This window comes from Hippichthys cyanospilos, chromosome 22, assembly GCF_059441005.1.
Source record: "Hippichthys cyanospilos isolate Australia breed blue-spotted pipefish chromosome 22, RoL_Hcya_1.0, whole genome shotgun sequence".
NCBI lineage: Eukaryota > Metazoa > Chordata > Actinopteri > Syngnathiformes > Syngnathidae > Hippichthys > Hippichthys cyanospilos.
The window spans coordinates 7,526,157-7,548,096 of record NC_142390.1 but is presented as its reverse complement, the minus strand read 5'-3'; the positions used below and the strand labels follow the sequence as shown (position 1 = coordinate 7,548,096).

At 46.9% G+C, this 21,940-nt stretch overlaps 4 protein-coding genes across 16 annotated transcripts; all 4 read left to right on the top strand.

Moving 5' to 3' along the window:
- Positions 1-32: 32 nt before the first annotated feature.
- Positions 33-881, top strand: ndufa12 (NADH:ubiquinone oxidoreductase subunit A12). The gene is made up of 4 exons (XM_088406126.1): positions 33-164; positions 271-356; positions 488-575; positions 646-881. Exons 1-4 carry the CDS (start codon positions 76-78, stop codon positions 818-820), a joined length of 438 nt encoding a protein of 145 aa, XP_088262252.1. The 5' UTR covers positions 33-75; the 3' UTR covers positions 821-881.
- A 127-nt stretch (positions 882-1,008) lies between these two features.
- On the top strand, positions 1,009-1,734 carry LOC148405732 (V-type proton ATPase subunit F-like). Its single transcript, XM_088406127.1, has 2 exons — positions 1,009-1,324; positions 1,402-1,734. The coding sequence occupies exons 1-2, from the start codon at positions 1,167-1,169 to the stop codon at positions 1,601-1,603; spliced, it is 360 nt and encodes a 119-aa protein (XP_088262253.1). The 5' UTR covers positions 1,009-1,166; the 3' UTR covers positions 1,604-1,734.
- Positions 1,735-1,899: 165 nt separating this feature from the next.
- irf5 (interferon regulatory factor 5) lies at positions 1,900-8,195 on the top strand. Of its 13 annotated transcripts, none has more exons than XM_088406117.1 (15): positions 1,900-2,355; positions 2,509-2,722; positions 2,794-2,835; positions 2,907-2,954; positions 3,141-3,266; positions 3,369-3,984; positions 4,804-4,860; positions 4,936-5,118; positions 5,269-5,446; positions 6,513-6,529; positions 6,595-6,622; positions 6,695-6,853; positions 6,918-7,307; positions 7,381-7,499; positions 7,585-8,195. In XM_088406117.1, exons 8-15 carry the CDS (start codon positions 4,945-4,947, stop codon positions 7,762-7,764), a joined length of 1,245 nt encoding a protein of 414 aa, XP_088262243.1. In that variant the 5' UTR covers positions 1,900-2,355; positions 2,509-2,722; positions 2,794-2,835; positions 2,907-2,954; positions 3,141-3,266; positions 3,369-3,984; positions 4,804-4,860; positions 4,936-4,944; the 3' UTR covers positions 7,765-8,195. The 13 variants fall into 13 exon arrangements, with proteins under 13 accessions (XP_088262243.1, XP_088262242.1, XP_088262240.1 ...); XM_088406116.1 differs by having other exon boundaries at positions 1,900-2,392; positions 2,556-2,722; XM_088406114.1 differs by having other exon boundaries at positions 1,900-2,392.
- A 336-nt stretch (positions 8,196-8,531) lies between these two features.
- On the top strand, positions 8,532-16,399 carry tnpo3 (transportin 3). Its single transcript, XM_088406111.1, has 23 exons — positions 8,532-8,805; positions 10,044-10,244; positions 10,331-10,404; positions 10,483-10,639; positions 11,902-12,045; positions 12,109-12,284; positions 12,355-12,493; positions 12,565-12,711; positions 12,782-12,889; positions 12,963-13,054; positions 13,133-13,272; positions 13,392-13,583; positions 14,190-14,281; positions 14,358-14,434; positions 14,495-14,555; positions 14,626-14,766; positions 14,851-14,967; positions 15,034-15,128; positions 15,203-15,359; positions 15,423-15,590; positions 15,652-15,764; positions 15,838-15,904; positions 15,983-16,399. The coding sequence occupies exons 1-22, from the start codon at positions 8,686-8,688 to the stop codon at positions 15,896-15,898; spliced, it is 2,772 nt and encodes a 923-aa protein (XP_088262237.1). The 5' UTR covers positions 8,532-8,685; the 3' UTR covers positions 15,899-15,904; positions 15,983-16,399.
- Positions 16,400-21,940: the final 5,541 nt, after the last annotated feature.

Below are 21,940 nucleotides of genomic sequence, written 5' to 3'. Positions count from 1 at the left end.
GCCTGCGCTTGTTACGTCATCGACTTGCGCCACTATATTTGTCTTGCGTCATCAAAAGCCGCGGAATCGGACAAGATGGCGGAGTACGTCAACATAGTCCGACGGGCTTTGGGGCAACTAGGAGGTCACGGCGGTGTCAGGGGGTTTCTTCTTCAATTGTTCAGGTGATTTAGAGCAATTAACTTGATGCTTCTATTTTGAACGGTTGACAAAAAGGCATCGACGCTGCTGTTGAATTAATGGCTTCCTTCTCATTTTTGTATTTGACAGGGTAAACGATGTAAAGACTGGAGCCCTTATTGGCGTTGACAAATATGGCAACAAATATTACGAGGATAACAAGCACTACTTCTTTGGTGAGAATGCTGGCAGTTTGCATGAAAAATGACGTTGTGCTGAAATTGATTCGGTGTTATTTGGTGATTCGCGGATTCGCAAACTGGGCAAGTTTGAAAAGTCAAACCTCTTGTGTCCACAATGCGACCAGGACGTCATCGATGGGTGATCTACACCAAGGAGATGAATGGAAAGAACACGTTGTGGGAGGTGGATGGCAGCATGGTGCCTGCCGAATGGTACGGTTCCTCATGCCTTATTCGTTTTTACATTGTATTGCTCATCGAAAATGTTTCCCCCTCCTCACAGGCATCGCTGGCTCCACTGCATGACTGATGATCCCCCCACCACGCACCCACCCGAGCCCAAAAAGTTTCTGGCCGATGTGCATCAGTTCAACGTGAGCGGCACATCGCAGCAGTACGTGCCCTATCCCACCACGCGCAAGAAGATCCATGAGTGGGTCCCCCCCAAAGCTCAGTGACCCTCGACCTCCTCCTCATGTATGCTGTATGCTTCAATAAAACCTTAAATATTTGCAGTGAGCATGTATTAATAAAATTGTCTTGAATGGCATCTCAAGTGGACCGGCACTCATCGCAAGTTGGTTGGTATCGATGTAATACAGACGATGCAAAACGTTGAACTTGCTAGTCGAGCTTCCTGCGTGTCCACCTCCGAGCCGCAAGAGGGCGCCCGTCCAGTTCAAACGCGACCTAAGTGGTAGTCATGTGACCATCACATGATCTGCGATCGCTTGTCAAATCTGGAAGCCGTTTTCTGATTTTGCTGCACAAGTATAGGTACTTTAGGTGTTTACAAGGCTGGCGATGGCCGGTCGCGGCAAGCTTATCGCTGTCATCGGCGACGAGGACACCTGCACCGGGTTTCTCCTGGGAGGCGTCGGCGAACTCAACAAGAACCGCAAACCCAATTTCTTGGTGGTGGAGAAGGATACGAGCATCACCGAGATCGAGGAGACCTTCAAGTAAGACAGGCTTCATCGCAGAAGTATCCTCGAGAGGCCGTTGAGGTGTGAGATGATTTGCGTTTTTTGCCTGTCAGGAGTTTCCTAGCTCGCAACGACATCGGCATCATCCTCATTAACCAGTTCATCGCCGAAATGATCCGCCACGCCATCGACGCCCACATGCAGTCCATCCCGGCCGTGCTGGAGATCCCGTCCAAGGAGCATCCCTACGACGCTTCCAAGGACTCCATCCTGCGGCGGGCCAAGGGCATGTTCTCGGCCGATGACTTCCGATAAAAAGACAAACGTTCGCTTTTACCTGGTCATGGGAGCAAGGTGTCTCTTGTTTGCTGCTTCCCACAACGTGAAAATCTGTCTTGTGAGTTTGTGTTGTGTTTAAATTATTGTAAAGCTGTTGTGAAACTTAATCTTGATTGCGGATCTGCTTATTCATTCGGGTCTTTTCGTTCTTCAAACAAGGCACTCTTCTAGCAAATTTAGGCAAAAGTTGAAAATAGATCGGGATTATGTTTTTGGACACAATCATTGTAGTTCTTATAAGTAAAGGATTTTCTTCTTCCTTTCTTATTATACCATACGTGTGTATTCACACTCCAGCACAATAGATGGCGGTAATGTAAACACAGTCACCATGAAACGCAAGTAGAAAAGGCAAACATTGTTTTGCGGCCCAGTCAAAGTGTTCGCCTACCTTGGCCCAATCCCAGTATTCGCGCTCGGAAAAATGTTGATCACAAAAAGTAGTCGGCACGAATACGTGTGCCTTATTAAGTCTTAAAATGATCGGAATTTTTATGATGCCATGGAACGTTTTTTCTGTGTTTCCCCACGGACAGTTGCTACCATTATCGACCGGTCGCTCGTAGGCACACTTCCGGCTACTGAACTATCGCGTCAGTAATGATTCTTATTGCTTTCGTTCTATGAATACTACAAATTAAAGTTTTGTCGTATGGCTGTAAAGCGACAAAATACATTCCTCAGGTGCCAAAAAAAAAAAACTGAAGATAAAACGAAACATGCTTAAGGTAATGGAGCCCATTCCTGCTGTACACCATACAAAAGGTTTGTTACTGGAAGATAAATATTCCGTGGTTAATATGAACACACTTCCAGTGAACGCTTTTATTTAAAGTTTGAGTCAATAAAAACGAGTTCGATGTTCCCTTGAACTCAAGCAGCAAATATTGACTGTGTGACCTTGAGCTGACCTTTGGCCCGGCGCCAGACGGACGATAAGAGATGAACACGTGATGGTGTGACCTCAGACGCACAAAAAGTGGATACCCAGCAAAAGTCTGTGTTTATTTGTGCCGCTGGAGACATGGAGCGGCTGATGGTGTTTGCGGCCGTTCTGACGTTCGCCTCGGCTCGTCCTCCTCAAGGCCTGAGCAGGTGAGCTCGTCCAGATGTGAGCTCTGACACTTGTCATCAGGGCTGACCTGGCCTTTTATCTTCGCCAACAGAGCTGCCGAGACTCCTCAGCTTTCAGACCCAAATGCGTGGAGGTTAGCCCCTTTCTTGCCTATTCGTTTTCCAACGTTTTTTTTTCCCTTTCGCTTGATAGATTTCCTTGTAGGTTGGTGCCGGGCCAGAAAGTTAACCGGACCCTTGCGGACTTGGCACGGTCAGTTCCGACACGCTAATACCGGACTTGTCATGTTCTAAAAGTGAGCTTTCATGTCATCTGCGAAGGTTTCCTAGAGAAAAACTGGACTTTGGTTTGTTCATCCACAAATCTTGTTAAGTTGTAAATCTGGATGGGATGTGTGGATTCTGACAGAAATCTATTAACTTGGATGTTTCTCCCCAGCAATTCTTCAGATTTGTCCTCAAAAATGACATCCAATGACCTGTCAGCATTGAGGCCGCAGGAGGAGTCAAACCATCCATCAATCACATTAAACTTGACCTTAGCGGACGAGTTCGTCCTTCAGGGGTGAGTTCAAAAGAAACACATTTCCCTACTTAGCTCTCTTGTTTACGTTTTACTTTTGGAGTTTGTCCATCTTTACATCTTACCTGTTCATCACACCAACAGAGTTTCTTCCAGGATCTGTGTTTTGCCCACCTGCCCCATCACGGATCTGAGCTCCAGACTTCAAGCTGGAGATGAAACAGCTGGCGGCGCCACGCTCGACCCAGAAGGATTTGGAAAAAAATGATCCCGGGCCACGCCATACTTCTACTTTTGCTTCTCGCGCTCACGTGGCTGCAGGCCAGTCGCCGGCGCCATGATTTTGTATCTTCTCAATGCTTGCATGTGTCTGTGTTCTTGATCCGCGGCGCCCCTTCGGTTCAGGCGCTGCCAAGTTGATTTTGCCCTCAAGTCACCTCTAGCTCAGCCAAAACATGCGCCTGCGTGCGTAAGCCTCTCTTGGTACACGGGCGACGACTCTGAAACGATTATCTTGACTGAGGAACGTGACAATAAATGGAAACCTGACAAAGAGTGACCAAAGTGATCTGTTTTTTCATTGCTAGAAAAATCTGACAGCATGTGATGATGACAAACTGCAGAAGAGAAATGACCTTGTCGCATGTCGTCTCAAGCAAAGGCCCGTGGCGCGGAAGATCGGACAGTCCGGCGAGAGAAAAGGGAGAGCGTCAGCTGACTGCAGGAGGAGCCCGCCAGCGATCACGTCCGGCAGGTCCGGGTGAGTTTCTTTTCTGCTCTAACGCGTGCGCCTTGTTCTCATCATTGCGCTTTTGACTTATTTATGTATTTTAACGAGTCCAGACATTCAATCCCTGGTACTTACACTCGTCTGTAGAGCTGTCAAAATTAATTGATTAATCCGCAACTTTTTCAGTAATTTATTATTGTTATAACTGTGCGTATTTAATTATTCTTTTTATTGTATTTTATTTGTTATTTTAAAAGTAATTTAAAGCCAAAATCATTCAAATTTTCTGCTTTCAGCACGCCTACAATAATTATCCATTTATTTTCGGAATAGTAGTCGTAGTAGTTCCCTTTGGCCTGCTATTTCTTCTATCTGTTTCCTGTAACAATTTGGGGTTTAAGGTAATTGGGTGATTGGCCCAATACACATTTTTTTCCCCGCGATTTATCTATAAAACGTAATCAAAATAAAGCATCTGCAAACATTGCTTTTGCTTTGAAAACCATGAGCAAACCAGTAAGTGAATAAAGTTTCAAAAAAAGTTCATTTCATCTTGTTTAATTGCTGTTTAGCTGTTTTTCTTTGATACTAAAACTACTAAATTAAACACCGATATTTGGTAAATAAAAAGCAACCGAAAAGAAAATGTTTTTAATGAGCTTTTATGCAAGATGAATTGCGAGATGAATTGCTCTAATAGAACAATATTTCTTAGAGACGTCCCAACGAGCATTTCCTGCAAAGCGCTTTTAATTTGAAGGCCAGCAGGATGTAGTTAGTGTTGGTTTGTTGTCATAGACACATCCTTATTTTCTTTCTCTCATTGGTGTGTGACCGCCGATGTGGAAGGAGGCGCAAATTGAAGAAGAAGCCGATCGGCACCAGTACGACCACGCGGCGTAACAGGTCGGTTCCCTCCGTTCAAGTCCTGCTTCACTTAAAAGTCTAAAACATGTTCTGAAATGTCAACTGGCTTCCTAGTGGGCCAGCATGAACCCGCAAGGCCGAAGAGTGCGCCTGAAACCTTGGCTCGTGGCTCAGGTGGACGGCGGCTCTTTTCCCGGACTCCAGTGGATCGATTGGGAGCGCCGATTGTTCCAGATCCCCTGGAAACACGCCACGCGAAGCATGCCAACGTGTCAAGAAGAAAACACTATCTTCAAGGTGCGTTTGAGTGAAATATCGAAAACGTGGCACCAAAGAGGAAGTCTAGCTTCTGTTTTGTTTTTTTTCAACCCAAACTTCCTGCCTTTGAGCTGCCAGCTTCCTCTTTGTGCCTTGACTTGCTGTTTTTCGGGGTTGCCCGTGGTCCAGGCGTGGGCGATCGAAACGGGCAGATTTCAGGAAGGTGTGGACGAGCCGGACCCCGCCAAGTGGAAAGCCAACCTTCGATGTGCGCTGAACAAGAGCAAGGAGTTTCGGCTCCACTTTGACGGCACCAAAGAGATCCCCTTTCAAGGCTACAAAATTTACCAAGTTGTTGCGAGCGCAGGTGAGGATTTGCGTTGCACCTTTAATTTGCCGAGTAACCGCTATCATGTCCCTGGGTCACTTTGACCCGAGACGTATTTAGTCATCCAAATGTGCCTGAAATGTATTTAATACAAATTCAATATTTATTTTTAGCCTTTGTTTTATGTTTATCTCTCAGGAACAGCAATGACGTCTCTGGGTCATTATGACCCGGAGGTGTATTTGATCAAAAATGTCCCTTTTTTGGGGGGGGGAAACCCACAAACAAAAGTGGCTTAATGCAATACTTAATTCATAGACCTATGTTCTGTTTATTGCCCTGGAATATTAAGAACATCCTGGGTCAATATGACCCACGGTCATGTATAATTATCCAAAAAAAAATTGTGAGTAATTTTGCAAAGTAACAAGACTTGGGAGTTCTCAACAATAATATTCTTGGGTCAATATGACCCAGAGTTGTGCATGCATTGTTTATTTCTCTGGAATATTAATAACATTACTGGGTCAATTCGACCTGGCCTGATGTGTAACTATTTCAAGGTTTCAAAAACATTTTGCGAGTAATTCTGCGAAGTAACAAATCTTAGAATTTCTCAACAATAATATTCCTGGGTAAAGATGACCCGGAGATGTTTTTGATTATCCATAAGTGTCAAAAACTCATTTTTTCTATGGGAACCCACTCACAAAAATAACATAGGTCATACTTAATTTATAGACTCGTGTTATGTTTATTTTTTGGGATATTAATCACATCCTGGGTCAATTTGACCCGAGGTTACATTTAATTATCCCATGAGTTCAAAAACTTTTTTTTTTTTTTTTTTTGCCAGTACTTGTGCTAACAAATGTTTTGACTCCTCAGCAACTATACTCCTGGGTCATTTTGACCCAGTTTTGTTTAGTTCTTTTCAAGAAAGTCGTGAAATTTCCAAAAGAACCAAAATGAATACAAATGCCGTGTTTATTATACACAAGCCAAGCTGAAATCTTGTACTGGAAAAACGACATGGAACTTTTACTCGAACTTATAAATGGGTCATTTTGACCCACAACATAACACGATGCCGTTGTCCTTTCAGATGCTGACGATGATGAGGTAATGGCACGTTGTCAAAGGAATTGATTGTGTGAACTTCGCTAACGTGCCAATTGGGTTTTCAGATGCCAAATCTGACGGAGCTGACTATCGGTGAGCCTAGTGTTTGTCGCCACGGAAACAAACACACTTTCTCTCTCGTCTGACTTGGCGTTGTCTTGTCAGATTCCAGGGTGTGCGACTCCGCCTCCTCGATGGCCATTCCGCCTCCTCAATTTCAGGCAACCGCTGAGCTTCCTCTAATATCGGGTCAGATCAACTTTGATCATCTGGAGGCCGGCGCTGTGGTCCAGGCTCAGGCGGACCTGCTCAGTACCATCCCATGTGAGTGAGGATGGGAAGGGGGAGGAGCCACGACATTTCCTGGTTTTCTTTTCTGTCGCTGCAGCAACAGATTTGGACCTGAAGTTTCAATACCGCGGGCGGGCCGTAGGCTCCCTGACTGTCAGTAACCCTCAGGGCTGCCGGCTGTTCTACGGTCAACTGGGTCCGGACCCGCAGCAAGTAGACCTGTTTGGACCGGTCAACCTGCAGCAGGTTTTGTTCCCGGGCACGTCCGAGATCCTTAGTCAGAAGCAACGTCAGTTCACGGAGGCTCTGCTGAGCGTGATGGATCGAGGACTGATCCTGGAAATCTGGGAGCAGGACATCTATGCCGTCCGCCTCTGTCAATGTAAGGTATTCTGGTCCGGACCGGGCGCGCCCCATCAGTCGCAGCCCAATCGGCTGGACAGGGAGAGGAGGGTCAAAGTCTTCAGCCTCAATGACTTCCTTCAAGGTGACACGTCTTGAAACTGGGATGGCTTTGAGTCAGGAAAGGAGAGACCAGAAATAATAAACCATCTCTCCAGGACTGATCTTGTACCAGAAGGGCGAAGCTCAGAACGTCCCCCCTTACGAGATCTACTTCTGCTTCGGCGAGGACTGGCCCGATCAGAAACCTAAAGAAAAGAAGCTCATTCTGGTTCAGGTCAGTGCAATGGAGTGCAAAAAAAGTCATGCGTGTGACCTTTGGCCTTTTCTGTAGCGTTTGATCAAAGGCCCTATTTGTTCAGGTAGTTCCGGTGGTGGCCCGGATCCTAACTGAAATGTTCTCCGGTGAGAACAGCTGGTCTATCGATAGCCTCCGTCTGCAGATCTCCAACCCGGATGTGAAGGACCAGACGGTGGAGCAATTGAAAGAGCTCCAGAGACTCCTCCACAGTCAAAATATCCAGGATCAAGCTCTCCCCTGAAAACCGGAAATCGGAACATTTAAAATATATGCACTATTTTCACGTTTTTTTGTGTTGTTTTGTTTTTAATATTGTGAGTCCATTTATCATGACTTGTTTGTAAGTATACAATCCTACTTGCTGTGTCTACTGGCTGTTTGTTGATCAGCGGGCATTTTTGAGACGCGTCGCGCTTTTTCAAAATGTTAATACACGAGTCTTGTATTATCACCTGGTTTAAAGTCATCCCTCCTCTGTCCGCTAGACGGCAGCGTTTGCTTGCTTTCTATTGAATTGAACTCGAGAACGCTTCGGACCTATAGTATAGTCTAGTACGGTAATACGCCACACGGTGGCGCCCCAAATTTGTTCATTTGGGAGGTGAGTCCTTGACGTTCCGAAGTACCGTACACTTTTTTTGTATATTAAATAAAGGTGTGTCCATATGGGAACTCCACGTGTCTTTGCTCCCCTTGACTGTGCAGCAGTGCCAGCATATGGCATGTCTTCGTGGTTCACCAAAGGTTAGGACAAACATCATTGGAAACTACTCCAGTTTCAGCAAGTGGCAGCGTAAGATGGCCGCCAGTGGTGTCAGCGTAGACAACTGTGCTAGCGATTTTATGTCCGTGGGTTCACCGCGGTTTTTATTTCATGGCAATCCGATGTTCGTGCAGGACATTGGGTGGTTGGGGTTCTTTTGCTTGTTTGTTTTGTGGCGCACCCAGGCGGAACCTATATTCCGGTTATTGTTTGAGGCCGGACAAGAACTGCAGTTACACGCAGGAAGCCCGTGCGAGATGGCGGTCGGCAGGCTCGACACACGCACTAGCTAGGATTTGCCAACGAGCGCCAAGTTTGTCGTGTTTTATTTTTGTTTTGTGTGCGAGTTTTTTTTTAAATATTGTTTTGCTTGTCCGTCTTCCGCTTTGGACCCGAGCAATGGAGGGGGGCAAACCGAGTCTGTTGCTCGTCTCCCAGGCGGTCCAGGCCCTGCACCACGACCCGGACCCGGCCGGGAAGGAACGAGCTTCGATGTGGCTCGGAGAGCTCCAACGATCGGTAGGAAAATTGGATCTTTCGCTCGTGGAGTCAGCTGGGCGCTTTCCCGGGGGGAAGGGGCGGACACTTTTCCCAAAAGGTTTCTCATTTGAAAAGAAGTGCGTATTGTTGGGGAGTCGCATAACATCAAATGAATGAATTACAACACAAGCTAGCGAGATCCTACCTCGTCTTTTCCTTTTGGGTTCGGGCGACTTTTTAGGTGTCCACAAGCTGCGTGGTGTTGTTTGCGCACATGCTCAGGCCGGTTAGCATGAAGAACTTAACTACAGTGCAGACGTCACTTGTCAGCTCAGCACACGTTTGGGCGGTTTTGTTTGTTTGTGTTGTTTTCGGGTCTTGTCTTTGTATGTTTCGGCCAGCATACGAGCAACCGCGAAATAGTCTTAGACGGACTCGCTGAGAAATACGGAATATCCACTCTGCTTGCCGTTGCTCAGATAAGTCTTCGAATCGCAATATTTGCCAAAATGATATTGCAAATGCTATTTATCGTTCAGTCCGTTATATGAGTCTACACCTTGTTTTCTGTCTTGCCACACAGCCAGATTGTTTTCGCCCTAGCGCTCAACGTGCAATACTTGACACAACTTCCTTCATCCCCACTTCTTGCTATTTCTTCACATGGTCTTTTTGGTCGTCGTTGTGTTTTCACTTCTGTCGTTTCACTCTTGGACTTTACAGAAAGGAGATCAATTGTTAGAGTTGTCGTAAACCCCCTTAAGTCATTTGGAAAGTCATATTTATTTGAACAGCTTGTAACGTCAAAAAAAAAGATTAGAAATGTCAAGGGTGAGTGGTGGCCAAATGAAGCTTCTTGAAGCAATGAAGCTTTGCACATGGTTCACAGCTTCATGATGCTTCATTTCCTCTATGGTGTCTTCAAGTGGTCCGGAAACCCAAAAAGTGTTGGGAAGTTAATAACCTTTTGTTTAAGAAAATGACATGATGGATGAAGAAAATACAAGTGCTAGAAGGATACATTTTTATTCAGAAGTAATAGCTCTTCTCCAATCTACCTCTAAAAAAAAATCATTAAGCAATGGAACTTCCTGAAGCAGTTGGTCCAGCTGACCAGCGTGGGATCAGGCATCATTATTTCCACGTCTTGACCTTATGAAGCGCTCCTCAGTACATGTTTTGTGGACACGCCCCTCCAAATACTCGACACGAGCCTCGTTACGGATTGGACACTTCATCAAAGTCCTCAACTTGGTTTGTGTGGCCATCCTTTGCAGATGTACGCGTGGGAGATTTCGGATCAGCTGCTGCAGCTCCAACAGGACGTGGAGTCATGTTACTTTGCCGCACAGACCATGAAGATGAAGATCCAGACGTCCTTCTACGAGCTTCCCGCCGATTCCCACGCCGCCCTGCGAGACTCGCTGCTCTCTCATATCCAGAACCTCAAAGACCTGTCGCCCATCATCGTCACCCAGGTAACGCGCCGTTGTCGCCATTTTGCTCGCAATATGTTTGCTAGCCGGCGTGCGACCTGGAAATGGGCTTGCTTTTGTTTTTGTAGCTGGCGTTGGCCATTGCGGATCTTGCTCTTCAGATGGCGTCATGGAAAGGATGCGTGCATACGCTCATCCAAAAGTGAGATTGTCGCCCTTTCATAAGTGCGCCCTCTCGTGCAAGTGGGCCCGTCCAACCTGTCCGTCACCCTCCTCGCAGGTACAACGGCGACCTGGGCTCGATGCCCTTCCTCATCGAGATCCTGACCGTGCTGCCTGAAGAAGTGCACAGCCGCTCGCTGCGCATCGGAGCCAATCGGAGGACGGACATCATCGAGGATTTGGCGTATTACTCTTCCACCGTGGTCACGCTACTGGTGAGGGAGCGCTCTTCCGACGCCTTTCATGTAGGGCGTGGCAGCCGATCAAATGAATTCAGTTAGTCGTTTTAAAAATAGAAGATTTAAAAATGACCTCAACAGTGCTTCATGGATGCTTTACAGGACATGTTTATCCTTTTTTATTAGCTACTTAATTTTAGCATTTAAAAGGATAGAACATTCATTTGGCTATTTTTAGCTGTAAAAAGTGAAAGTCAATTTAGCGTCAGATATTTTAAGACACTTAACACTTAAAAATGTCTGAAAAAATGTTAAGATTGCCTGCAATGTTTGAATTCATAAAATTGTAAAATTTCATCTTTGGGTCTGATGGGTGAGTTTGATAACTATATTGACGTAAATATTAGTACAGTGGACCCCCCGTGTTACAGCGCCCTGGCTTAACGTTTTTTTCATGTTGCGATGTGGATTACTGATTTTTTTTCATTCCCTCTTTATGACATTTTCCCGGATTTGGGACAAAAACAACTGTCATGACCCCAGGGGCTTGGCTGTATTTGTGTTGTTTTCCCTTCATCTGTTGGTGTTTTTAGGTACTATTTCACTTATTTACTATTGCCGCCAAACTGCTTCTATGCAACGCGAGACGACAATGCTGGTCTGCTATTGGTCGGCGTCTCCTCACGGAGATGCCGGTCCGCTCTTGGTCGGCCTCACTTGTTTCAAAATGGCGGAACGGTAAAGCTTTGTTCCGTTGTGAGTGGTTAGTGTATTTACTGCTTAATTCAAAGTTGAAAAGGTTAGCCACGGGTCCCAAGATTGCTAGTGATGTTGCTAGAGAGACGAACGAAGATGATTTATATGGAAATGAAGCTGGAGATAACCCTTATTAGGGAATATGGTTATAACAAGCGCCATGTAAAGGTAAATAAATCCTTTCTATATGTGTTATTTATGATGTTTTCTGATTGTATACATGTATATTATATATACACGTAGCACTTACTGGACTATTTTGGTAGCCATTTTTATTATGAATGGACAATTTTGATGTTTTTACTTGGGGTTCTAAACGCATTAGCTATTTAACATAGGTTTGGATTGCCCGCCATACGGTGAATTCGCCTTACGACCCGAACCGCGGAACAGATTCATCTCGTAACACGGGGGCCCACTGTACTTTAAAAACACACATTTTTTTCCATTGGTTGTCAACTGGAAATGACATCATGTGTTGAAGTTCTTTGAAGCTGTGGATGCGGGATCTTTTTCGATGGCGACTCTTTTCCCTCCGGTAGGCGTCGTGTGTGGAGAAGACGGGCAGCAACGAGAAGATGCTCATCAAGGTCTTTCGCTGTCTTGGGAGCTGGTTCAACCTAGGTGTCCTGGACAGCAACTTCATGGCCAGCAACCAGCTGCTCATGGTTCTCTTCCAAGTTCTGGTGAGTCGCCACGCGGGCGTCGGCGCCAGACGGGCCAGCTGAGGCTTGTCTTCGTATCTGCAGCAGAGGGACGAAACCTCCACCAACCTGCACGAGGCGGCGGCGGACTGCGTGTGCTCCGCCCTGTACGCCATCGAAAACGTCGACACCAACGTGCCGCTGGCGCTGCAGCTCTTCCAGGGCGTCCTGACGCTAGAGACGGCCTATCACATGGCCGTGGCCCGCGAGGACTTGGACAAGTGAGGCGGCTGCCCGCGCCCTTTCTGCGTTCGGCGCCCTCCCAAAAACGCCCCTCTCATTTTTCCCCAGAGTTCTCAACTACTGCCGAATCTTCACCGAGCTATGCGAGACCTTCTTGGAGACGACGGTCAGGAGTCCGGGTCAGGGAATGGGAGACCTGAGGACGCTGGAACTGTTGTTGATCTGCGCGGGACACCCGCAGTACGAGGTAGGCAAGCGTGTGCGCGTCCAAGGCGGGTCACGTGGGACCCGGTCCTCTAATGTCCCGGTCCGCCGCAGGTGGTCGAAATCTCTTTCAACTTCTGGTACCGGCTGGGTGAAAATCTGTACAAGATCAACGATGCGGCCCTTCACAACATTTTCCGACCGTACATCCAGAGGCTCCTGCACTGTTTGGCCCGCCATTGCCAGCTGGAGCCGGACCACGTAAGTGTTCCGCCGGTCCGGTCCGGGTCAGGGGCCGGGTTTTGAACGCCGCCGCTCGCGCTCGGCGCAGGAAGGCATTCCCGAGGAGACGGACGATTTTGGCGAGTTCAGGATGCGAGTTTCCGATCTGGTCAAAGACGTCATTTTTCTGGTGGGCTCCGTGGAGTGTTTCTCTCAGGTGAGGCGAGGTCGAAGGTCGCGGGCGGCCTTCCCGTCTTCCGGGATCTTCATCCGTTCTCCCTCCTTCCCAGTTGTACTCGACCCTCAAAGACGGGAACCCGCCTTGGGCGGTGACGGAAGCGGTCCTCTTCATCATGGCCGCCATCGCCAAAAGCGTCGACCCGTGAGCAGCCTCGATGTTTTGGCGGGCGGGGGCGAGGCGCGAAGGCCGGCTCACGTCTCGCCGTTGTCCATGTTGCAGCGAGAACAACCCCACCCTGTTGGAGGTGTTGCAGCAAGTGGTCTTGCTGCCGGAAGCGGTCCATATGGCGGTGCGCTACACGAGCATCGAGCTGGTCGGCGAGATGAGCGAGGTCGTGGACAGAAACCCCCGATTCCTTGGTGAGAGGCCACCTAGAACTTTGCCTTGCACAATGTTAGTTTTCTCATTCTTGCGTCTTTTGAGATGGTCCTCTTCGGCCGCTCACGTGATGATGAAGCTCGCGCGGCGTCTGTGGCAGACCCGGTGCTGAACTACCTGATGAAAGGTCTGCGGGAGAAGCCTCTGGCCTCGGCCGCCGCCAAGGCCATCCACAACATCTGCTCGGCTTGCCGGGACCACATGGCGCAGCACTTCCAGGGCCTTTTGGACATCGCCCGCTCGCTGGACTCCTTCGCGCTGTCCGCCGAGGCCGCCGTGGGACTCCTCAAAGGTACGTACATATTTTTCAGTCCCGTGACATTGCTAGCGATCGTAAAGCGGTTGCGGGAAGCGGCCATCTTGCGTTCTGTCACCAAAACCTCCAGTTGACCTTGAAGTCCATTTTTTAAACGAGAAATAAATCCAGTTCATTTGATTCATTGCAGCCGATCGCGTCGCGTGAATTCAGCCGTCATTTGCGTTTCTTCGTGTCCGTAATTGAACTGATATCGTTTGTTGTGCGTAGAGCTGTCAAATGGATGATCAAATTCAACAATTACTCAATTATTAAACGTTCACGAAAGTCGTTTTATTATCCTTTTGATCTTGACTTTGGCAAAACCATGAACGAAGCAGTTTCAAAACAACGTTGAAACGTTCGGAGTACAACGTCAATTACTCTTAGTTGTTTTTGCCACTAACTACATACAGTAGTAGCAATAAATGGGGGAAAATAGTTTAGTAAAACACCCAAATGCAAACTATATATATACAGATAATAACTGGTGGAATAATTGATTCTAAAAAAAATCTGATGGAATAGCACTATATTCTTTCAAAAATGAAGTTGAAAAACAGTTGCTGGTGCAATTTTTGATTTCTTCTGACGCGCCGGCAGGTACGGCGCTGGTCCTCGGCCGCCTTCCTCTGGATAAGATCGCGGAGTGCCTCGGTGACTTGTGCGCCGTTCAGGTGGCGGCCCTGAAAAAGGTCTGGACCTCCCTTGTCCCGACGCCGCGTTCGTTTAAAAAGCGGCCGGACAAAAAGCACGCTTTCGTCCTCGCAGCTCCTGGCCGAGGAATCGCCAAACGGACGATCGGCCGATCCCACCGTCTGGCTGGACAGGCTGGCCGTCATCTTCAGGTGAGGCGTCGCCGTCTTCCGACCGGGCGGGTCGCGGGACTCAGCGGCGGCCCGTTTCAGACATACCAACCCCATCGTGGAGAACGGACAGACGCACCCGTGCCAGAAGGTCATCCAGGAGGTAAAGCGAGCAACTTTTGGCCGGACGCCAGCGAGCGCCTTTGTCCGTCATTGTGCTCTCGGGCTTCTAGATTTGGCCCGTTCTGTCAGAGACGCTCAACGCTCACCAGGCGGACAACCGAATCGTGGAGCGCTGCTGCCGCTGCCTCCGCTTCGCCGTGCGCTGTGTGGGGAAAGGCTCCGCCTCCCTGCTGCAGCCGCTAGTCACTCAGGTCAAAGTAGTCGCCGCAGCAGCGGGACGAAGGAGCGAGCGAGCGTCGGGCGGCCCCATCTCACGCTCGATCCCCTCTGCTCAGATGGTGAGCGTGTACCAGGTGTACCCGCACTCGTGCTTCTTGTACCTGGGCAGCATTCTGGTGGACGAGTACGGCATGGAGGAGGGCTGTCGGCAGGGCCTGCTCGACATGTTGCAGGTGAGCCGGCGAACGGCGGCGCCCGGCACGCGCCGTGCTAACGAGCCCACGCTCCGGCCCCGCCAGGCTTTGTGCATGCCGACCTTTCAGCTTCTAGAGCAGTCCAACGGGCTTCTCAACCACCCCGACACCGTCGACGACCTCTTCCGGCTAGCCACCAGGTGCGTTCGCGGTTGGGCGGGTGGGCGGGCGAGCTGGCCACGCGGCGTGACCCCCGCGGCCCTTTTGCGTCCAGGTTCGTGCAACGCAGCCCCGTCACGTTGCTGAGCAGCAGCATCATCGTTCACATCATCCAGTGCGCCATCGCCGCCACCTCGCTGGACCACCGAGACGCCAACTGCAGCGTGATGAAGTTCGTGCGAGACCTCATCCACACGGGCGTGGCCAACGACGTAAGCGACGCCAATGGCCCCTCCCCTTTTGCCGCGCCCCACTGACACGTCCCTCCCCCAAAGCACACGGAGGACTTTGACTTGAGGAAGCGGCTGATCGCTCAGGCCATGGAGCGCCACGGCCAGCAGCTGCTCACGCAGCTCATGCATTCCTGCTGCTTCTGCCTGCCGCCGTACACCTTGCCCGACATCGCCGAGGTCTTGTGGGAGCTCATGGTGTTCGACCGGCCGGTGAGTAGTCGCCCGTCTGCGCCCCGCGGCGCCGCCTGACGTGTCGGCGCCCCGCCCGCAGACCTTCTGCCGCTGGCTGGAGAGCGCGCTGAAAGGCCTGCCCAAGGAGACGTCGGGAGGAGCCGTCACGGTGACGCACAAGCAGCTGACGGATTTCCACAAGCAAGTCACCAGGTCAGTGTCGGAAACCGGCGCCGCCCGCCGCCGCCCGTCGGAGCTCACGTTTTTCCTCCTCCTCGCTTCGCAGTGCGGATGAATGTAAACAGGTATGCTGGGCCATCAGAGAGTTCACCAGACTCTTCCGCTAATCGCACGTAAGCACGTCAAGTCGACGGCGATCGTCACCTCCGTGAGGCCGTCCGGATTCTCAATCGGTCGCCGCCGCGTTCCAGGTCCAATCTTTTTGCGCTGGCTGAGAGGCGGCACCGCTCACGGGAACGCGACGGGCGGAGGCGGGACGTGTGCGGCCGGACGGCGGGCGCATCTCCAGGACTTGCTGAACAGACGCACCTGCAGCAGGTGGGAGGGGCGGGGCCAGGAGGCCCGGTTCACCAAGTGAACAAACGGCCCGCAAACGCAATGTGCCTGCCCGAGGGTTTTTATGAGAGAGACTTTATTTTTGGGACGGTGCCGTCCAACGAGCCAAACGATATGATAGAGGGTGTGTCACCACGCTCTCGGCCGGGCGGCCCCCGCCTTTGCTTTCCTTTGGACTTGTTTTGCTGCAAAGACTGAACTCTGGGAAATGCCAGACGGATTCATGACATGGCCTTGTTGTAGACAATAAACAGGTGAAACAGCAAATGTCATTCTTGGAAGCGCTCGCTCCGATTTCCCCCCCCCCCTGTCCAGCCCCACCCTTAGGCACAAATTGTTGTCCTTCCGCTACGGTTTGTCTTCCAACAGGTGATGGACGGCACTAAACGTTGCCGTGGATGCCGTTGGCGCTTTTGAACAGGTATGGAGCCTCGCCGCTTTGAAGGACCGTCACTTCAAGATAAGACCAGAATCCCAAAATGTTGCAGCAGATATTATATGAAAAAAGGGCACGCAAGAGAGTACGGCGCCACGTCCCTGCTTTTCGATCTTATCCTGTTCAACATCGCAGGGGTGTGTTGTTATATTTTTTGTTTGTATTTTTTCTTTAGGCTGTACTGAAAATCGTCTAGAGAATAAAAAAATATACCCTGTATAAGTTATAATGCTGTTCTTAGCATACATTTTTTACCGGCTGTCTTGGATATCTTTTTCCCATTTTTTGGTTGAAAAAAAAAACCCAAAGATCATCTATTTGTGTAATGTTTTTTTATCGGCGTTTCGCACATTAACAGTGACTTCGATTCTCGAGTTGTGTTTGGTTTCTTTTGCGGATCCGTTCCTGCAATCGATCGTCAATTGATTTTTTTTTCCTATGAAATTACTGAGCCATCTTAAAGGCCTTACAATGTAATAGTCTGCCATCTTGTGGACATAAGTAAACACTGCAGGCGACTCAATATATAAACTGGGATATTAATGAGCGCGCGGATAGTTAAATTGTGACCGCGACTTCATTATAATAGTGTAAGTTGTTTACATGGCTTTCCAATATGGAGTTTGGCCAAATTTGAAGCTTCTGAATGTTAATAAGAGAATTGTGTTACCTCGAAAGGCTTTTCGATTTGTCTCAATGTAACAGTCTGCCCTCTTGTGGACATAATGGAATGCTTCAGAGGATTCCAATCATAAACGATGCAATCTTAGTTTTTCATGTTTTGGATTAAACTGATTAATATCATATATATATTCCACATATATATACATACAATAATAGTATGATTAATATCCGCCCCCCCCTCAAAAAATACTAATCATTTTACAAATGTTTGTTTTACGAAGGAGTAAAAAGTGCCACGACTAAACGTATTTTAGTTATATTTTGTAAATTGTTTTTGAAAGGTTTAATATGCATTAACTTGCTTTTTTTTCTTCCGGGAGAGAAAACCCTACATGAAATGATTTGGGTCCCTCCTCACGTCCGTTTTTTTCTTTTCTAAAGGAAACAAAAAAAACCTTACCATACATAGTTCCTTGTGTATTTAAAAAAACAACGTATACATTGTCTTTTAAACTTTTTACAATGTTGATTGGGTTTCCGCCGGAGTTCGGACTACAAATATTTTCGGGACCACCACCAATTCGGATATTTCGTTCGATTTGAGGTAAATTGTACGAAAATGAATCTCCCTATCGTCCGATATCGCTGATATGAGCATTTTGAGTGCCTTGAACAAATATTTTTGATGGTATTTGTCTGATACGGTTTAGTGCTAATTTGGCAACATTTTGAATAGGATGCTTTCGATACACCTGCATTGTCACAGTCCAGCCTTTAGATGGTTGCCATAGTGCTTCTGATTTGTTTGTTTTACCGTCAAAACGAGTGACCCTTCCGTGTGCGCATGTGCAAGCATCCCAGCATTACATTTTCCGTCTTTACTAAATGCATCATCACCTAGTAGAAAAGAATGTGTACATTAGCGCCGTAACGATCAAATTAGCCAATTATAATGTGTATGTTCACGATCTAAAAAAAAAAAATCTACTCTGATTTGAGCCTCCGGCAGTCATTATCAGATGGGTGAGTGAATTTCTTTTGTAGTGAAACACGAGTGAGCAAATAATTGGTAAATATGCGAGGACTAGTAAATAGTTGGAGAAAATATGAAATCAAATCTGGTCATTTGAATAGGGATAATAAATTAATTATAGACCGCTTTAGTCTTCGTTTGTGGACCTGCTGCTCCTCATCCGGCTCAAATTGGCCACTGCAAATAAAAAGGATCGACAAAATAGCATTTTTTCCTGCAGAAAATTGCAAAAGTGATGTACATTTTACAACTTTTCATTTAAAAAAATAAGTACAAATCAGGTACAATCAATATTTTTGTCTCGTCTGACTTAACCCCCCCCAAAATTGTGAGATAAACCTGCAATAGCCATAAATAAAAATTGATGTCGGAGAAAACAAACAATTTTAAACACTTAAAATTGCATATATTTTGAATGGTCCGACTTAATAAAATACAGCATTAAAAAAATCGGCAAAGCATAACTTTAGTTCTTTTATTCGTTTAAAAAATAGTTATGTTTGGTCTGACTTAGGAGGAAAAAGAAACATGGTAAGGTAAACCCGCAATACTTATAATCAAATAAAATGTGGGTTTTTCTTTTAATCGCTATTTGACTGGTTATACTTTAAAGAAAAAATTGTAACAACAAAAAAGCGACACCAACTTAAATAGCGATAACTGAGGGAACGCTTTATTTATAAAAATAGCCGCAAGAGGGAGACAGCTCATCGTTTTACACACGGCAGCTTTTACGTCATCCCAGTTTCGTTTTGGCACGTTTTCAGTAGTTAAAAGACGCATTGAATAATTGATAATGTGATAAAAAAAAAAGTTGTTCTTAAGTTCTTAAGCAATCGTGTTATTTAGCTTTCGGATACATTTATGCGTCAGAACAAGGAAAAAGACCCACTAAATAAGGTCCCACGGAATGAAGGGAATGACTATAATCGAAAATGTTGTTCTGGATCACATCTCGCGAGGATGTTATCACGGTGCGCGCAGGTGTAACAGCTCATGCAGGCCGAATGTGGGCTGCCGGTGGCACAGGAGATCCTATCGCTGTTTACCTCCAACTTGACATGTTTTTCTGTCCGTTTCAGACACAATGATCACTGTCACCACTTGTACTTTTTAATGGCTTTAAGCTTTCATTCCGCACGCACAAACATTTTTCGAGGTGTGTGTGTGTGTGTGTGTGTGTGTGTGTGTGTGGGTCCAAGGTATGCGTTGATGTGCCATGCCATGCCTGTGAATCAGCGGTAATGTTTTTCAGGCAGCCAGGCGTCGTGTCTGGCGGGCCTTCGTGTCAGCACACGCCAGCGCTCTCTCCTCCTCTTCACAAACACATTTTTGCGTCGCCTTCACGGCCGATTAAATGCACGCCGGTCAAATCATTCTTCCTGTTTTTTTTTTTTCTTTTTCATTTGATCCCGCTTGACCTTTTAAGGACAACGGCGCTGCGGCCATCTTGTCCACTAGTGGGCGTTGTTTTTCGTATTTTGCTTGTGTCAGTCACGTTGGAGATGACACAAGTGTCTGCCGGTACCCCGAATCTCTTCAGAGGGCGATCTCGGCTCATCTGTTGAAAAAAAAATATGTGTGCATGAGTAATAATCATCAGCGAGTTGTCAACATGGGTCCTCCCTGTTCTGGCTTGCTCCCGTGATATACAAGCATTCCTGATGCTCGTCTGTGTGTGTTTTGGACGGCTATACTTGTGAGGACGGCTTTACCCGCGCAGTGAGGACATTTTGGCAGGTCTTCACAAGTTCTGACCTCTTTTTGAGGGTCAACGCATGCTTTGAGAGCACCGAATTTTTGAATTGGGTTCTGCTTGGGAGCTAGGAATTGCATCATGTCCCCACAATGATAGGAAAAAAACAACTACTGTGTCGTTAAGTAGCGCATGGTTCTTCATATTTCGAAGCTTCTCCGCTTTGATTTAAGTCATCTTCTTCTTTTGCCCGGAAGTGAATCCCAGCTGAGGGGATAATACCCAGCACATGACTCGCTGAGCCACTTCAAACAGACACATTTAATTCTCCCAAGATGACCTTTTTTTTTTTTTGTCGTAAAACTATCAATCAATCACATTTTATGTGTATAGCGCTGAATCACAGAAGTCTCAAATGGCTTCACAGGTGAAAATATCAGCCCTTCCTCTAAGGCAGGGGTGTCAAACTCATTTTTATCGGGGTAGTTATGGTTTCTGTCAGAGGGCCGGAATAAATCCAAATATAGTGTAAAAAAAGCATCCTTTACAATCATTGCATAACTTTTAACATACCCCCGAATTTCTCTAAAATCCTGAAAATTGGGCTTAAAAATAGAAAAAATAAAAGTGTCTAATAAATGCCGTTTTGGCTTGTTTACATCCCTACCTAGTTTTGAAATCAATAAAAGCCGTTCAAAAGATAGATCTGGAACTGATTTTATTTTTTTTTTTTCAAGACAACCTGCAAGTTTAGCTAGAAACTTGAAATCAAATCAGCATTTGGCGGGCCACATAAAATGATGTGGCGGGCCGCTTCTGGCCCTCGGGCCTTGAGTTTGACACCTGTGCTCTAAGGTGACAAAAAAGAAGTTAAAAAAAAAAAGCACTTTCTGGGTAATAAAAATTCCTTTATCGTCCTTTACTTCCATAAAAATGCATCTTTATACGTTGCCATTTCACTTCAGCTAAAAAAAAAAAAAGTTAAGTACATGAGATACACCAAACATTTAGAGAGCTTTGAATATGCTATCATTCTAAAAAAAAATGGCATTATTCCCATAAAATGACAGATTACAGCAGTAAAATTGCAAATTTGGAAAAAAAAAAGTTTTATCTTTATTTATATATTTATTATTAAATATTTATTATTAAATTATTATTTATTTTATATTTATTTGGGAGGGTGGACTTTTGTAGTGAGGTTACAACTGTAATGGCCTGACTGCAAAAACGCAATTAAAAAAAACAAAAACAAAAAACGCACAAGATTTTGTCCTTTTATGCAAAAAAAAAAAAAAAAATACCAACACGAATACAACTCCCAGCTTTTCATCGGTAAGACTGCTCTTTTTTCCTTGTATAGAAAGACGCAAAGTGTTTGGTTGCCACGCGAGTGGGAATGATGCCGAGGTGCGGAGCTCCCGCGGGGCCAACATGGACGCAAGAATGCTGACGAGACAAAAGGCCGTAACGGGCAGCACAAGCGGCCCTTTGTGCGCACGCAGGCACGCACAAACCGCAACGGCCGGCGAACGCATTCCGCCGACTTTGGCCCGGCGAGCGAGGGAGGGAAAGTGGGATCCTCGGTTCGGTTGTTGTGTCTTCCCGCCAAGGACGCTTCCCACCGCGCCCGCGGACGTCCCTGACCAAAAGACGACAGCGCAATATCTGAGCACCAATAAGGGCATGCCAGAAGAAAACTTTTCCAACTCAAGGACTTAATGAAACCCGAGCGGTCTGCTATTCCAAGTCATTGGCTCTCAATTTGAAAATCAAACCGTACCGTTCCCTTGACTTGGATTTATGCTACCTTCCGAAACCGAGTTGCAATCTCTCACTCGCATTTGAGAAGTGTAAACATAAACATTTCACCAGCTTGAACCAATTTAAACCATTCAATCCCAAATACACAGTTTTACGTTTTATACAAATCCAAACATTCAATAATTTTCAAGTGTTTGGGCTCAAAAAAAAATGGCTGGTAAAAAGAGAATTAAGTAGTTCATTTATTAATCACTCGAGTA